At 37.8% G+C, this 17,699-nt stretch overlaps 1 protein-coding gene across 2 annotated transcripts; it reads right to left on the bottom strand.

Moving 5' to 3' along the window:
* Positions 1-2,167: 2,167 nt before the first annotated feature.
* LOC100372174 (trace amine-associated receptor 1) lies at positions 2,168-14,446 on the bottom strand. 2 transcript variants are annotated; one of them, XM_078010964.2, is made up of 3 exons: positions 14,184-14,446; positions 4,075-5,155; positions 2,168-3,265 (listed from the first exon to the last, which is right to left on the bottom strand). In XM_078010964.2, exons 2-3 carry the CDS (start codon positions 5,090-5,092, stop codon positions 2,772-2,774), a joined length of 1,512 nt encoding a protein of 503 aa, XP_077867090.1. In that variant the 5' UTR covers positions 5,093-5,155; positions 14,184-14,446; the 3' UTR covers positions 2,168-2,771. The 2 variants fall into 2 exon arrangements, with proteins under 2 accessions (XP_077867090.1, XP_085347221.1); XM_085491095.1 differs by having other exon boundaries at positions 14,024-14,374.
* Positions 14,447-17,699: the final 3,253 nt, after the last annotated feature.

A 17,699-nucleotide genomic window follows, 5' to 3' on the forward strand; every position in this document is an offset into this window, starting at 1 on the left:
CTAAAATTTACTAAAATGGCAGATATTTGGGCCAAAAATATGCTCGAACGTTGAAATGGAGGTCAAAACGGAGGCACATAACCCTGCCGACAGGAGGTGTCTAGTGACTGCGGTATAATCGTATACCTATGTTTAGAAAATATCAATTTGACCTAAGAATCACGCCCTCTAGTGACAGAAACTCTTCTATGACAAAAGTGCTTGAAGACTGTTTAACACATCACTATTGTTTCGACATGTAATACTGTAGAATACTTTATTTTCAATTGGAATAAATTTTTGCTAAAGGATTGATTCAGTGTAAATAAAATCCAGTGAATATATCTTTTCCCTATATTTCACATTCAACTCGTAAAAAATCAGTGAGAATAAAATCCATACAAAACACCCAAAAAGTCTATTCAGCGAAAATTAATTCCAGCTAAAATAAAGTATTTTACAGTAATATAAGAAACGGGTTAATGCTGCAACGACCGATAATATATTCCACAACATTTCCACTACCTATTCACGTACTACTGATGAGATCATTAGCATAAACGTCATAAATTGCCCCAATTACGATTACCTACTACAATTGACCACGGTCGATCGTTACCTGAACGGTCATGTTGAATCATTCCAAAAGGTCCTAACGTTGTTTTTATATAGTACAGGTGGTCCACTAAATATGCTTTTCAATATTTCTGAAATTTCACCTCTGAAGAAGTGATAAACTTTGACTGCCACTCTTTAGATGACATTTTTTTGCACGTGACTTTAATACAAAGGATGACAGGTTATAAAAGAAATCGGAAATGTACATCGCGCGAAATTCTCGGTAAAATGAATTGACCTAACAGGAAATGACATTCATTTTCAATTTCGTGAAAATCGTAAACTTGACGCAATTACTTATTTCTTTCCTATGGCCGAATATTCCGACAAAACGTGAGATAGTTTTAACGCCAAAGATATTTTCGCTGGTAATACCACATTTGCAAGATGGTCATCATATTAATTAGAAAACCAGAATGCGGCGGTATGGATGAATCAGTGTGCAAACGCTGCCCTCTATCGACTATTATAGTGCGGAGTTGGAGAATTGAACGTGAGATGGATAAAAACACATTACTAGGATGTCATGACGTGTTACATTTGATCACGTGGTCACATGTTATTTTTTTTAAGTAGTAAGAAATGTACGTAAATTTGTAAGACCATTAAAAGATCTTTGAAATTCCTAAGGTGTAGTCCATTACGGAAAATCCTAGGGTAGATATTGAAGAAAAGAAAAAATTTTGCAGAAATTACACGAAGTAGAAACAACATAATGTTAATTAGAACATATATATGATTTTCATCCCTCCTCTATAATGGACAGAATGGAATGTTATTCTTGTCAGTCGTAGTTAGTGCATGTTGTTAATGGGAGTGTGAAGAAGAGCTCGCCCATTAAGTATGTAGGTTTTAGCGGTAAAGGTCATTGTCAAGTCCATTATCATAATACAGGAGAGGTGAAATAAAAGACAAATGTATTTTAATTTATACTATGTTTTTTTCACACTCTCTGTAATGTTTTTTGCGTTTCTGCAATGACTAGTATTTTTGACAGTGATTAAGAATAGGCATAATTTCATTTTGACGAAGATGTGAATTTGACAATTACGCAAAAACATACACGCAATATTTGTACTACGGGAGAGTAGACACAAGAAAGATTTTTTTTTTTTTTTTGGATGCGTGATTCTGTGAATTCAGTAAATAAAAACTTAATTACGCACGCACGGACAAGGCGTAAAACGTAATCAGTTATGTTAATCCTTCGGTACTCTTGTGTAAACACTCGTAGATCATACAAAGATTCTACAAAATTCAATTTATAATCCATGTTATAATCCATGGTAAAGTGCTGAAGGCCAACAAATGGGTGCTAAACCTATACTGAAATTGAGTTTTCACGAGAAACTGCAACTACTACCTTGCCATCATACATATCGTTTTATCTTAAAGAAAATAAATCATTGGTAGCTTTTGCCACCCCACCGATCACCGATTCGCAATAAATTATAACAAGACATCTTCAAACAATGACGTCACGAGAATAATCCTATATAATTTATTAGTGATCCCACTATCCATTCGTAAAAACCATCTGGCTTGAAATGATTGACTACCACATCCACAGTTAGTTCTCAGCTGTGTATTTATTTCCAATATTTGAAGGCATGTTTACACTGGCAATAACTCATAATTTGTCGTTAGTGAAATCCTATTGGGATGATTGGTTACCCCCACCCACAATGAAATAATTGTATATACATGTAGTTGAATGCTCGTGTGAGGGAGAAATTGAAGTTGATAACAGACACTCAACACTGAGAGGATTCGGATCTCAGAAAGAGATTCATTCTTTGTAATAAGTAGATTTTGAACGTACTTTGTGGTCGTGTCGTTTCAGTGTTGTCGTCCAAATGATGCACAAATTCGTAAAATGTAATTAAGCATTTATATCTCTAAAAACATGTTTTGTTTTATTGTGAGGTATAACTTATTTTTGTTTTCTGTAAAAATGTAAAATGGTCTTTATTTTTTTCTGTAACCTGTACCTGCCACCCCTTGCCCCCTGTACTTTTGACGACCTTTTTATAATAAATATATCCGACATGAATCATATCTATAGTATAAAATTTATTGTACGGGTGGGTACAGTTGGGACTTGTAGAAGCTTTAGAGTCCAGATGAAATACGCTGTACATAACAGAGTTCTAAAGTTCGTGTTCATATCAGATTCAATTATTCTCTATCTGATTGGCAGTAAAGGCTAGACTTGGGCAAGACGTTGCATGTAGTGCATCGTTTTCAGATTCCGATTCGCCACTGATGTCATCTCGGTTGGATACGCTCTTGAATCTTGTCCTGAAAAATTTAGCAATGCTTTCTCTTCTACTTGTCTTTTTCCGTCTTCCAAGGCCGTCTTCGACATTCACGAAGATAGCAGCGAGATTAGCCTCGCTCCTCGAGATGTCATTGTCACCCACGGTCAAATCAAATTTAATATGACCTTCTGGTACGTTTTCTGTATCATATTTGTGGTTTATTCCGTTTAGTTTAAGTTCGGGCAAAGGAGGAGGCTGAATGATTCTAATTTTAGGACTTCCGGTAGGTGTTGTCTGCAAACTGTTCGATAGACTTATTTTGGTATATCTAACAGCGAGTGGTGGCGTGGGGATTATGCTAGTTTTTCTCGAAGATACCGGCGACATGTCACCCATGGGAGAACTCCCTGTAGAAATAAAAAAAAAGGCATGTATATACATATTTTCACACATGAACTTCCTGAAGATATTCCTTGAATGTATAAAAGGAAGATTACTTTTTTATTTATGCACGTCATTGTGTGTATTTTGACCAATTTTCAATGACGAAATCACAACAATTTATTGTCACAAGGAATCAAGTTTCTCATTATTTGCTTTTATAGAACCATTCGTTCGGCAAAATATCAAGAATATGTAGTAAAAAACAGCAAACTTAAAGTGGCGCTGTACCTAAGCCCCCCCCCCTCTCTCTCTCTCTCTCTCCGGGGACCGTTTATGGATCAGATTGTCCTCTTTACTAGTATGTGGTGTTTTTGTAGTGAGACAAAAACGATGACCATGTATAAAGGCCTATACTATTCAGCTAACATGAAAAATAGCTTGCTGGCAAATAAAGGTAAAAAGTGACTAGGTAATCCAGTTTTTCACAAACGTGGTATTCAAACCCAAAACAATTATTTTTCCATAAGCTAAAACAATCGCGAGTTTCTGGATGTCAGGCGAGGTAGAAATGTATACATATTACGCCCTCTCGCGACGAAGCGTTTCCATGACGTCAAAATGATTTAAATGACCTAGTGTCGTTCAAACTTTGCCTGATTGTGCAGTCGTTCGTCATTTGGAATCTAGCAAATCTCTCTAAACAACCACAGACCAAAACAGTGTAGACGCTGTGAATGGCGTCTTTTATGCCTATTTACGTCACAGAAAAGATTCGTCGTTGATGGCGCGACTAAAACAAAACGGTGTAGAAGGCGAGGCTTTATATCTTTACCTGACAACAATAGTTGGCTGTGACAGCACAGCAGCTTTCTGAATGCCTTCCTGAAAGATTCATATCTCCATACATAAACCATGGGATTAATGGCAGAATTTGCATATCCGCACCAATATGCAAATGAGTTAAACCATAACGGCAAATAATGGAATCCCCTGACAATCAAACAGCTTGCATAGACGAAGTAGGGCGTCCAGCATAGGACGAAGATCGCCATGACTATGAACATAGTTATCGTAGCCTTTTTCTGAGTGTTCGAAATTGAAGTTGGTAAAATTGATGTGTTTTTCTTCATACGTTTTGCGTGTGCATGAATGGCGAAGAACATTCTGCCATAGCAGAACGCCATCGTGGAAAGGGGAATAACGTATCCCGTGGTGGCAACAAACACGGCGTGCGTTTTCTGTTTGACGCTCTCCGGGTACGCAGGTCCGCACTGTGTGGCGCCCGGTTTGTACTCGTTTGTAGTCCAGCTGAAAAAAGGCCCAATCGCACAAACCACAGCCGTGGCCCATATTCCGACGATCATTAGTATGGTTTTCTTCTTTGTGACGATCCGTTTTAATGGTCTCAAGATACAAAAGTATTTGAATATGCTGATGTACATGAGGCCGTGTAAAGACGCGATGAAGAAAAGCGCGTTGGTAAAAGCATTGAAGTAGCAGAGCTCCTTACTGAAGAGCCAGTCTCCCCGAAGCACAGTAATCAGCGAAAATGGCATCGCTATGGCAGCTAAACCGATATCCGCGATTGCTAAGCTTATTATTAAAAGATTCGTGCGGGTTTTCATCTTTTTGTTCAGTATGACAATAAGTACGACCAATCCGTTTCCGAAAAGGCTTACGGTAATTATGAGTACCATCGTAAAAGACAGAAATAGCTTAACGGCATGGTTCCGGTACGGTATTAAATGGGCGTCTGATAGCTCAGCGGTCAAATTCGTCACGGGTAGCTCGATTGCCGCCATCTCGATATTGAATTCTTCGCTTACAATAATTCCAAAGGCTCGGGTCATCTATACGTGGAAGAACGAACGCATTATCGTTATCATCCGGTATCCATAGCAACTTCGATATCACTGTAAAAGAAATAAGAGTCTGATATTAACAGTATACATACCCTGAGCCCATTGAGCTTATGAGTCAATAGTGACAAATTGTGACAAAAAAAGTCGACTGTCAGGCGTGAAATTTAAATCTAAATTGCTGATGCAATAATAAGATTATTTTTGTTCGAAGAGACGGGCGTTACAAACCGCAATCACATTTATCCTTCGTGATTGGATTACGTTTTGCTTGAAGACGCGACACAGTCAATCACAATACTTCACGAATATAGGCACTTTCTCTGGAGGAATGCACACCATTTTATAGTGTAAATTTTATGTTTCTCAAGTCTTCACAAATGAATTTTGTTCACGTAGGAAAGTCGTTCGTCATTACGAGTACGCCGTGCATGCGATGGAATTTGAACGGCTAACGAACGGATCGAGATCAATCAAGAGATAAAACAACGTTGAAAAATTAAAACTGCAATACATGTTTGCATTGAAAGGGTGTTTCAAGACGATACAAGCGAAATGAAAAAAAAATTTACCGCTCCGAATTCAATTTCATCTGCAAGGAGCGCCAAACAACGAAATAAATGCGGATGGCCACACAGTTAAACGGGGACAATTCAAAGCTTAGACGTCAAACATACTACATAAAAATGCTTTATATCTACCATCAATAATTTATTTCCATAATTTTTTTCCATTTATTTCAGTCTAGTGCATACAATGTTCCATTATATCTTAGATGAGATCATTGGTCAAATTGTGAAAACTGCGTCGGCTCTGGGGACAACGCGTCACTGATCTATGCCGAAAACTTCATCATACAAATACAATATCAACTGTTTATCAATGATGAGGGTTAATATATGAGGGAAATCGCCGAGGGAAAACAAAGCTTCGCAGCACGTACCGACATCAATCCCTCCAAGTCGACTACAACGCGTAGTTGTTATTGATTATACACCGAGGGAATATTAGTATGTGACAAAGTGTGAAATGTGCACACAATGCGCATTTGCAATCTTGTAATTTTGTGTTGTGATTAATCCCCCTCCCAATGCACTGTTCCATCGATTCAGGGAAACCCGTACAGTTATGAATACCTTAAAATGCACCAGTTTTCCGCTCGACTGTATAACCTATCAAATGTTCAGTAATATTTAATTGGTGTGATGTAATTAAAATATTTCAACCTAAAGTGTGGTGACGTTATCGCGTGCGATTGTACACGTATCGACACATGTACGCGTGCGCAGGAATTGTACAAAATAGGGAACTGTTCGAAATCAACGTGTAAGACGTTTTATTCACAGTTTTTCAAATATCGACAATTTCAGACAATATAAATTTTAATGAGTGGTGATGATGAAAATAGAATAGAAATGTTAACAGGTCACCAGTTACAACAAGTAGCCTGGTTCCCTTACTTTTCTTTTGTGGGTTTGTGGGTCCTGTGGAGAGTGCCCGCAAAAATAAATAGACTAGTCAATCTGAAACATTACATAACTCAAAAAGTGATATGTGTATCGTTGAATTAACTCCTTCGAACCGTGTTCAGACTTGTATGTTTCGATTATCTCCTGTTCCAATTGCTGCTGTCATAGAAATTATACATACAGCATTTTATAAATTCAAAATGGCCGCCCGAATTCCACAAGTTGACTCAATCCAACAATGGTGTTGTGATATCACAGTGAGAATAAATTAATATTAATGAGTTTGTTCAACGTCATACAAACAACAAACGCTTTAATTTGAATAAGTGGGCGCAGACACGTCGTCATACTCATAACATTTACACAAGTAATTTACAAATTTCAGTTTCATGTGACAATTCATTCACCTCTTTTCGTCACGGTAATTTCATTACGTGTTGGGACAGCCACTTTCCGGGGAGTGTAAAATAAATTCGCAATATAAACTCATAAATTCGTAAAATTTACTTACTTTTAGAAGATATAAAAACAGGTTTTTCATTGTGATTTATTAAAAAATTAACTGACTAGTACACACTATTATTCATAATAGTTTTTTTTATTTATTCGAAGCAAATAAATCTGCCCACTCCTGTCTACATAAGGTTTTTGATCGGTCTCAATCCGAGTGTAAAGTGTGTTTTAAATCCCTACAATACCGTGACGCACTTAACTAACAATCATTATGCAAGACTATTTTTTTCAAAATTGTCTTCAAAATGTACAAATACTCATTATCATTTTTTATAATGTGAATGTCCCAAACTTTATGTAAATTACATAACACTTACAAATGCTAGATCAGACCAATCCCAGTTAAGCTGGATCTAAGATTGGGATTTGTAATGTTACAACATGAGGTAACATGTCTTCTTTCGGGTAACGTCTTCTCTTCTGGTAGTACTCGATGTTTGATGCATTTACATTAAAAGTCTCAGAAATAAAGAAGACTCCGCTCGCGCTCTAGGTTAAGATGATTTTCAAAACCCTGTACCTCGGGACCATGCGCGTTAAACGAGACATAGACCCGTACTTTTTGTAACTCTGGAAATACAAAGTATGAAAAAATGTCTTTTTAACGGGTTTTTGTTATTTCTGGCCAAGAAAGTCTATTTGAAAAAATAACATCTAAATATCGATAGTATGATACCATGTTTTTCTTCTTAAATCCACTTCACATTCTCTGTCTGTTGACACCCTCTCCCCACACACCCCCCGTCGCTTGTAGTGGAGTATCTGGGTATATTTCCCACCTGGCAACCATCGCGGTGAATACAGGGGCCGAAAAGTCGTAGAAAACCGTAATTTGGGATAGTAGTTGAGTTTTTGCTGTTTCCCTGACAGCTTGTGCTTTGCCAATAGAAATACATGATACAGTGGTGAGCGATTTCAGCAACGTAGAATGTTCTGTGACGTAGCTTCGTTCCCATCACTTTCAGTAATGTTGGTTTAGGTTAAATTTACAGGAAGTTTCCACTTATGACAATACGAGCTTAATGAATTAAAATGTCTCTGTAAACTAATAATAGTATCAGAAAAAAGCGACATCGTCAATAAAAAGCAAGCACATAATTCCAACTAAATCGGGAAAAGTTGAATGCCTCGTTGAGCACCAGAATGAAATTAACGCTACAACTCGCTAAAATGTGATAGAACTGCGCACACATGACAAGACATAAATGGCATGGGACATTTTGAATATTTTGCACAGAGGCCTTGGAATAAATCAACAAAGGCGAATTAACAATATCCTCTCCTTTTAGACAAATAATTTTGAAAAATGCATTCATTTTGACGGATTAAATTATTGTTCACTATTGTAGAATATCCGCAACGAAATCCAGCCTGTGCCTCGTTAACGTTTTCAAGAGCTCCCGCCCAGAACAGTGTTTGAAAATACCATCACGTTTTCTGCATCATGTTTTGTAACGTCGTCGCCCGGATTTCCACCTATTTTTGTGAGCATTGGGTTATTTGATTAGAGTCAATAATAAATTATTTAGTAAACCTGTTTCGCTTCGAATTATTTATTAGAAGCAAATATTCGCCGTTTGATGTTTCGTTTCTGATATGAAACAGTGCCTGCCCACGCTTATGAAGTAATAGTGATACAATACAACATCACGTGTGCACTCTATGATACGGAAATGTTTGGAAGATTGGTTCTCTGAGTGCTGAGTGGCATATGTTGCTCAAAATGGACTCTTTATATTTATATAATAGTATCTAAAATTATTGTGATGTTTATCTTTTCTCGTGTTTTAATCTACATTTTTCAATAATATTACCACGCTTATCATAACATAGATTTTCAATTAGTGTAAATTACAAACCGTCCTTGTAGTTCCATGGTATTACTCTCTATGTTTTCTGTCACATGTATTAATGTCATGGAAACACATCATTATTCACAGTGTTGCAACTATATACTGCACGTTGCTTGTGCTGATTTTAACATGGCAAGTTGGTCAACCAACTTTTCATCAGGACCACTAACTTTTAAAAGTTGGTAGCCATGGTGTCTACCACATTATTTGTGTGAATTTATAACAAGAATGCGGTTGAGAATAGACGTAAATTCCATCACATGAAATTTAGAAACTAAAAATATCATAATTCACTTCCATCTCCATATCAGTGTAAATATCAACATTCCTTTTTAAATTTAATAACTCGCCAGGGGGTTGAAAATCATCATTTATTAATGGATCTTAGGATAAAATAATTCATCCTAAAACCTTTTTTATTCTTCCAGTCCGTCCCAATTCCAAATCTGTGTAGAGAATAAGACGTGTTTGTTTTCTCTCAACAGAAGTTTCTATTCGAAGCTTTATACAACTTCGATGTATCAAAATAATTTTTTCTACAATTTGTGGTTGACTTATTCAATGAAATACATTCCCCTTCAAACCACGGAGATTTATTTTGACACCGAGACACATTTTTTTTATTTTCGTCGACTTACTCTACAACTATCAGCTGTCGTCTTAAATACATAACTCAAATTATGAATCGGTCTAGAGCCAGTACAACAAAACTAGATTTGAATTTGCTACTAAAAAATATTTTATTTTTAAACATAGCGTCTCGAGACTAATTTATTTAGCTAGGAGATATTCTCTGTTTTTTTTTTTTTAAATTTACGGATTTGCCCCCCTTTTCATTTGGGAATCATCGATTCTCCGCTCAGTCTATAATCACAGTGACTTACTTGGTGGTTCGGGGTAAACTAGGGAATTCACAGGGGACAACGTAACACACTAGTTAATATATACTTTAATTTGGGGTTGCATGCTCAAAATTAGGAATTGCGCATGCGTAGATTTATTGTAATTTTACATGTTCACTTGATTTCAATTTTAAATTACTGGATATCACTTAGATACGACTCAGTGAAATTTAAACCGAGTAAATAATTGAAAAATTTACAGTAATTTTCGATCTTTCATTCTGTAGTTGAACTAGTATTATCAGCGTATATTTGTTAAGACAACACATTTGCGATTCGGAGCGTTCACTTTTCCTACGGATCAAAGTCGATATTTTCTGTTCTGCTTCGGCATCCCACGAGTACCCCATGTATACACTTGGCGAACAACACTCACTGAATAGCTAAACAGGGAGAAGAAATGCAGAACACAATAAATAAAGAAAAATGCAGACGTTTCGGATGGCTCCCAGAGGTCATCAGTGATCGTAGTTTAATTTGGCAGTCGTGAAGAATGGAAAAGTAACGATACTTGATGGGCGGCGGGTGATGATGTGTTTTTAATCTGTACGATAAAACGCGGCCTTATTGCATGCTTGCCAAGGTAACAATATTTGTGTTGGAAACTTATTTAATTTAAGCAATAAACTTAATTGGGGAGATACGCACTGATATATCACAGTAATCCCTACTTAGTCATTCGGGTCATGTTTTAGTTCTAGGTCAGCAGTGAAACAAAAGTCACTAAAGATAACACTATCAGCCTTAAACTATCACAGTAATTGATTACCAAGACCCTAAGTTATCGGCCATACATCTACTCAATCAGTAAATGTTTGGTTTTATACTGCAGTAATAACCTTAATTGTCCACCAATGAATTATCGACCTCATATAGCAACATCAACTACCCACGCATTGAACTATTGATCTTATATCGCAGTTATACCAACCCAAGCAAAGAATTATCGACCTTATATCGCAGTAATAACGACCAAGGCAATGAATTACCAGCCTTATAGTTATAACTACTCGGGTATTGATTTATTGGCCTCATAACTGAGTAATAGCTACTAAGACATTCCATTATCGGTCTTATATCGCAGTAGTAACTGCCTGGGCATTGATTTATCGACCTGGTATCGCAATATTACACTACCCAGGCATTGAAGTCATGGTCAGTCTTGCATCGCAGTAATAGCTACTTGTGCATTGCATACCGGCTCGGCCTTACATTTCAGTAATAACCACCCAAGCAATGAATTATTAGCTCAACATCTAAGTAATGACTACAGGTACATGTAATTATATCGTAAAAATAAATGTCAATGCAAAGAATTACATGCATCAGTAATGCCTATCCAGACAATGAATTATTTGTCTTATATCGCAGTAATAACTACCCGGGAATTTATTTTTTGGTTTTAATCGCAGTAATAACTACCCAGACATTTATGTATCGGCATTATATCGCAGTAAAAGTAATAACTACCCAGACATTTATTTATCGGCATTATATCGCAGTAATAACTACCCAGACATTTGTTAATCGGCCTTATATCGCAGTAATAACTACCCAGACGTTTATTTATCGGCATTATATCGCAGTAATAACTACCCAGACGTTTATTTATCGGCCTTATATCGCAGTAATAACTACCCAGACATTTATTTATCGGCATTATATCGCAGTAATAACTACCCAGACATTTATTTATCGGCATTATATCGCAGTAATAACTACCCAGACATTTATTTGTCGACCTAATATCGCAGCAATAACTACCCAGACATTTATTTATCGGCATTATATCGCAGTAATAACTACCCAGACATTTATTTATCGGCATTATATCGCAGTAATAACTACCCAGATATTTATTTATCGGCCTTATAGCGCAGTAATAACTACCCAGACATTTATGTATCGGCATTATATCGCAGTAATAACTACCCAGACATTTATTTATCGGCATTATATCGCAGTAATAACTACCCAGACGTTTATTTATCGGCCTTATATCGCAGTAATAACTACCCAGACGTTTATTTATCGGCCTTATATCGCAGTAATAACTACCCAGACATTTATTTATCGGCCTTATATCGCAGTAATAACTATCAAGATATTTATTTATCGGCCTTATATCGCAGTAATAACTACCCAGACATTTATGTTTCGGCCTTATATCGGAGGAATAATTACTGAGGCATTGAATAGTCGGCCTTATATCGCAGTAATTGTGGGTATACCATTGATTGTTGACCTCATATCACTGTAATTACTATTCTCGTAAGGAGTGAGCTTTTAGCTCCGATTATAGTTCCGTAGTTCACCGGGGATTTCAGGAAAGGTTATGAACTCTAACGAAATGAAACTGATATCGCAAGTGTGATTACTTATTATTTCAATTGCTCTGTGGGAAGTAGGCGTATCGGTTATTGATAGGCCGAGACTAACCATCCTCCCAACGAGCACACTGGACGAGAGATTGAGTATGGCCTGTTAGGTCCTCGAACCTTTTCCTGTCACAATGTTTGAACTAACTTTGATTTATGGAGTGTCACTCTACAATCTTTTGTCGGCGTACACCTGATTGAATGTTTCCTGAAAATTCGAAACGGCGGATAAGATTGCGGCAGCGGATAAGATCGCGATGAACCAAAATTTTGCCACATTTTGAGCTGAAGCATGTACAAGTCACGTGACAAACTGAAGTGTGTCTCGAGCAATTCCATGCGTTTCCATTCGTTGAGCAATTGTATGAAGTTTTCAGTGATCACGTAAAATATTTGTATGTCATACAAATCTGCTGTCCCGTTCGTCGGTTTTGCAATTATCCCTCACAAGTCATCATTCTGAAATTTTATATATATATTACATCGCTGTATGTAAATGTAAATGTTTAATTTGGAAAACCGCGAAATCCTCAAGAAATTGCATTCATTTGGCGCACTCTTGTTTGCATGTACCGAGACAGTGACTGTTCACGGCGACGACAACCTCGAACGAGGATGCAAAATACTGACATAATAGGACAGAATAAGATCACGCACACCTGAAGCGCTCTTCACTCACTTAAAATGGATCTAGACCAATGACTGGCCATAGAACTAACCATAGCCTTCTTATGTCGTTCATTGAAGCGCATGCGCAATCACAATTTGCATCTCAAGTTCCGTGTGTCATATGACATAAGTTACTTTAATTCCCAGAGTGACGTCCATCGTGTAACATGACTGTATCGGTAATAAATTTACATTACTACTATCAAGTGACATATGGTGATAAAACAATTTCCCGTTTGTAAGAAATAGAACACCAATACTTCACTATTCACAAGACTTCTAGTATACTAGTACTTGCTGATAGTGACACGTTCAATTTACGCTGCTATCGGTACTTACACCTACTGACTGCTTTTACACGTAACAAAGAGGAGCGAGGTCACAAAGGGTATGGATGTATTGTAGGTTCAAAGTCCATGTTTATCAGAGTCTATATCACCCCCTCTATATCTTTTTACCAATGAGTCACTGTTTTCGTACTTTGTCGTGGTCGATGTGGGTTCGAGGCGGTGTGTACAGCGCGTTGTTTACTGTCATTTCTGGGGTTCTAGAATTAAATTGGCTTCAATTTAGGGACGTTCAACAACACTGTGACGCAACTCTTTACTGTGAACATAACTTTTTTTTTTTAAAGATTGGATTTACGACTGGAAAAAATAGCTATATTTTTCAAACGTTAACATTATCGTCTGTGGGTTTAGGTGTGGTAAGTGAAAGAATTATATTTTCATGTCTGTGATAGTTAGATACCGTTCCTAAAATTGCGTTCGTGTATTAAAAGGTCTCGGAATCGTGGCAGTCAGACCACAGTCATTGTATTAAAACGCAACAAGGCTGTTATTACCGTGATTTGCGTTCCAATTGGTCTGCCACAGTTTACTTAACATTACATACCATCTACAATACCTACTATCTAGTATCATGGTCATACAGAAAATAAATGCAAAGACATGTTTGTAAACCTAAAGCGCGCAGTCTGTCTTTCATTGTCTGCCTTCAACCATTCTATTTGCATAAGGGAGATACACAAGGTTATGCATGGCAGCGAACGACGATGTTGCACTGCATGCGGTTACAGTATTGACGTTCAGCGCGTGCAGTATTCGCTTTAACACAATACTAATATGAAGGTACTTACCAGTATACTAGCAATACGGGTCCCGCCAAATATGACGTTGGGATAGATCATAGGTGTATCTCGGAGTGCAAAACGCTGACTTGTAAACACATGCGCAGTTCTAGTGTGGTACTATCGAATGTCATTCTTTATAATCCAAAAAAGATACTCGGTTACTTACTGTATCTGTGACTATCTCGACTCCCCTACTTAATACGTCGTAGATGTTTCAATTCACACACACTTTACACGACGGTTAAATTAAGGCACAGGCCAATACTCAGTTGGTCAATTCCAGAAAGATTCGGTGAGCAAAAAAAAAAAGCCATCAATTAAGTCGACTTAACACTGAGCAAGTTCCGCTTCAGTTAGCAGGAATAACTTCTTGTTGTACATCTGATTTGCATACGAGTTGACGTCTCGCATAATAATAACCGATCAGTGATTTGCTCAACAATGTGGTAAGTCGACACGCACCCAATCCTATACTCAGTGTTGTTGTTTTCGTAGAAATGCGGAAACGGAAGTTACTTGCGTGATTTCATCGGGAAATACCAAAATATAAAACAGTTCTAAGTAATATACATTTTATTACCAAACGCTTCAGCGTGGTATTAAGAGTTTCTTTTCAGGGGTGGGTGATACCAAGGTGGGAAATGGATGCACATATGGGGTTAATTCCTTGAATTGCAATATAGAGGGTTCAGGCTGAAATACAATATATAGTGTTTTCATGTTTCGTCTGATATTTCTGTGGTATTCTGCTGCTGTAAGTAATGCACGATTTGTTCCGAGTTGGGGGCAATGCGACTAAACAGTAATTGAAATTCAGGACACTATTTTTTAAAACGCGTTGCTTGAATAAAACTAACCAGACACATTCAATTTACCAGACTATTGAACAACTAAGAAAAGTGAAAAAAATACTTCTTATCGCCAGCATAAATGCGTAATTTTTTTTTTTTACAGAAAATATAATTTTTCACCTTTGATTGAGTAACGCGTCGTAGATTACAGATATGGGCATGCAAAATACACTTGTGAAAAGCTTGAAGTCTGGCGATTCTAAAAATATATACTTTCCCGGGTCTATTTGTAGTCATTTAGTCACAATTAGAAGATGCAAACAAGTATGCAAATAATAGTCCCGCTACCTTAATTAGCTGATTATTAGCTGAATTGCTGTGTTATGTCTGTCATCGTTTAGGTCTATTTGAAGTTTTGGACGGAACTTGGCTCAGTGATTTGGAACTAATTACCAGATAACCGCCGCTTTTTAGACTACTCATTCTGACAGTTTACATCCATAGTTATTAATGTAGTGAACGATTAATCAAAAGATATGACGTATTCAGTACTTAGTGTGATTGGCTTTATGATTGAAGGTTACGCCCTAGAGTCTTTTTACTGCTTTGTAATTGGTTAGAGTTGTGAAGATGAATAAAGAGAGTTTGAGTTGGTCTTGGGGAGCACAGCACGATAGACGCAGTAGAAGAGAGAGTGCAGTCCTGGAGAGTCGAGAGTCCAGTCCAGGGGCGAGCCTTGAGGCAGTCCAGTCTTGGGCGAGTCTTAGTTCAGCCTTGTGTGAGTCTTGGGGACTTTTCTCCAGGGCGCTGTGTCTTATAGAGTGCTCCAAAAGATCGACTAAGACGAGAGTTGAAACGTATTTCGTTGTGTGTGTCTTATTTGACTGTAAAGTTAAAGTGACTTTCCCGATCCCGTACCTCAAAGGGACGAGATAGAGAGACGAGACGAGTTTCCCCCCTGGCAAGTGTGGAGAACCCCGAGAGAGAGAGATTTTCCCCCTGATAGTATTTTCTAGATTGGAGGCAGCATTTGCATTTTATTCAAAGTTCAAAGCTGCGTTGGGATTACGTTGACAGTGCGCAACGTAGCCAAAATAAAGGCATGATCATTTGGGCACTGCTATTACAAGACTGGTAGGAGGCAATAAATTTGGCGAAAGTATTCAAAAAACAGATTTTGGCTGTTGCCATGGTAGCGGTGGGTCAGGATTGTTTTTCCAATTAGTGATGGTACGACCTGCCTGTCAAGTATGAACAAAATCAGCCAAGCCAAAAAAAAAATCAATGAAGAGTTAAAAAGCCATTCCTGCTGAACAGTTACTCTAACTTCGGGGTCAACTTTCTCATTAATGAAAAAAGATATCAAAAATTCAAATAGTAACTTTTTGCCCACACTCAAGTCGAGTACAATGAGCTATGTCTGAGGTGTTGTATAACAGGGAGTTGGACAAACTTATGTATTTTAATAAATTATTGAATAATAAAATGTTATATAACTTTTCTTTTACCCCCCTCCCCTTCCTGGTATCTATTTCAAGTATTTTTGTCAGGTTCAAATCGTTCACCAGCATTTTTGGCATGTTAGATGTACATCACATAGAATATTAGGATTGGGAGAACTTAATGTTTGTTGACCACCTGGAAACTGAGTTTTATAAATCTTGAAGGGCTCTCGGAAGATCCACCCGCTGCCTGGACCCGCAGTAAAATCTTCGATTAATATGGAGCCGCAACCATCAACATCGATATACCATGAGGTTTCTGCTGGCGACGTTGCGGCGTTACTCAGTTCCAAATAAAGATTACCAACGCCAAATTAGCAAAATTTGACCGGTAACCAAGACTCAGTCTATCCACGACCAGCAAGCAACACCACAAACAAGGTTGTAGTGTGCAGCTCACGAGTCAGCGACGACCGATTTCAACGAAAGTCATTCCGTCAGTGGAGTACCGCAGTTGCACGGCATGTTTGCCAATGCACAGATCTGTGGAGGAACTTTTAACTTCAACATCAACCGTGTATCGTAGTCGCCCAGTTTAAGTTCTGGTTCTGTCGTGGTCCCAACTAAAGGGCGACAGTCGTCGTGTCGCGTCCTGTTCGATATGGGACTCATAGCGACGTATACAACGCGTGTAAAATACATTGTTTATTTACATGATATTCGAACACGCGCTGCGCTACGACCACCGCGCTTAAACATCCACGAGTTATTTATTCGGACAATGACTCAAATTAGACGTCTGATTATTTGATTTTCACAGGTACAGCGACACGCGTTCTACACTGACAAGCGTTGCTAGGTCGCAGCACTGTCTTGGAGCATATTAATGGGCAATTGGGTTCCCCGATCTAAATTTCTATCCCGGTTTGTGGTACGTTCTTGTTTTAATATGAAATAATCAAATATGGGACATATGTATAATAACAGAACCCCACACCCTCCCCGTGGCTTCGCTCGTGAAAGTACGGCAGCAGGATACACCGCATCACTCGTGAAAATAACTTCCATACGCAATGAAAGCCACGGGGAGGGTATCTGTCATAATACTTCATTATCACTGAAAACATTTTTCCCCTGAAATAAATTCCAGTGAATATGCCATTTCCCTCATACTCTATTGAGACACAGCGCAGTGAAAATTGGATTCACATGTAATGCTTGAAAACATGTCAGCAAAAATAAATTAAGTGAAATTCTACGTGACTTCATAATAGTTGGAAATGAACACATTACACCCGACCCTACCACTCCATATACAATGTAAACTACACCCCAAAACATCCTTTCACCCACCGTGGTTACTACCGTGTTTCACCAGTGCATTCTATTAGACGTCAGGAGAAATTGAAATAAACAAATTAATTATAATTTCAGCCTCTAGTTGACCAC

The sequence above is a fragment of the Saccoglossus kowalevskii genome, chromosome 16, assembly GCF_978046115.1.
Source record: "Saccoglossus kowalevskii chromosome 16, keSacKowa6.1, whole genome shotgun sequence".
NCBI classification, from domain to species: Eukaryota; Metazoa; Hemichordata; class Enteropneusta; family Harrimaniidae; genus Saccoglossus; species Saccoglossus kowalevskii.

Coding starts and splice junctions, on each gene's coding strand:
- LOC100372174 (XM_078010964.2), bottom strand. CDS start 5,092: ATGACCCGAGCCTTTGGAATTATTGTAAGCGAAGAATTCAATATCGAG. Junction 3,266..4,074: donor CAGCCAACTATTGTTGTCAG/GTAAAGATATAA, acceptor TTATTTCTACAG/GGAGTTCTCCCATGGGTGAC.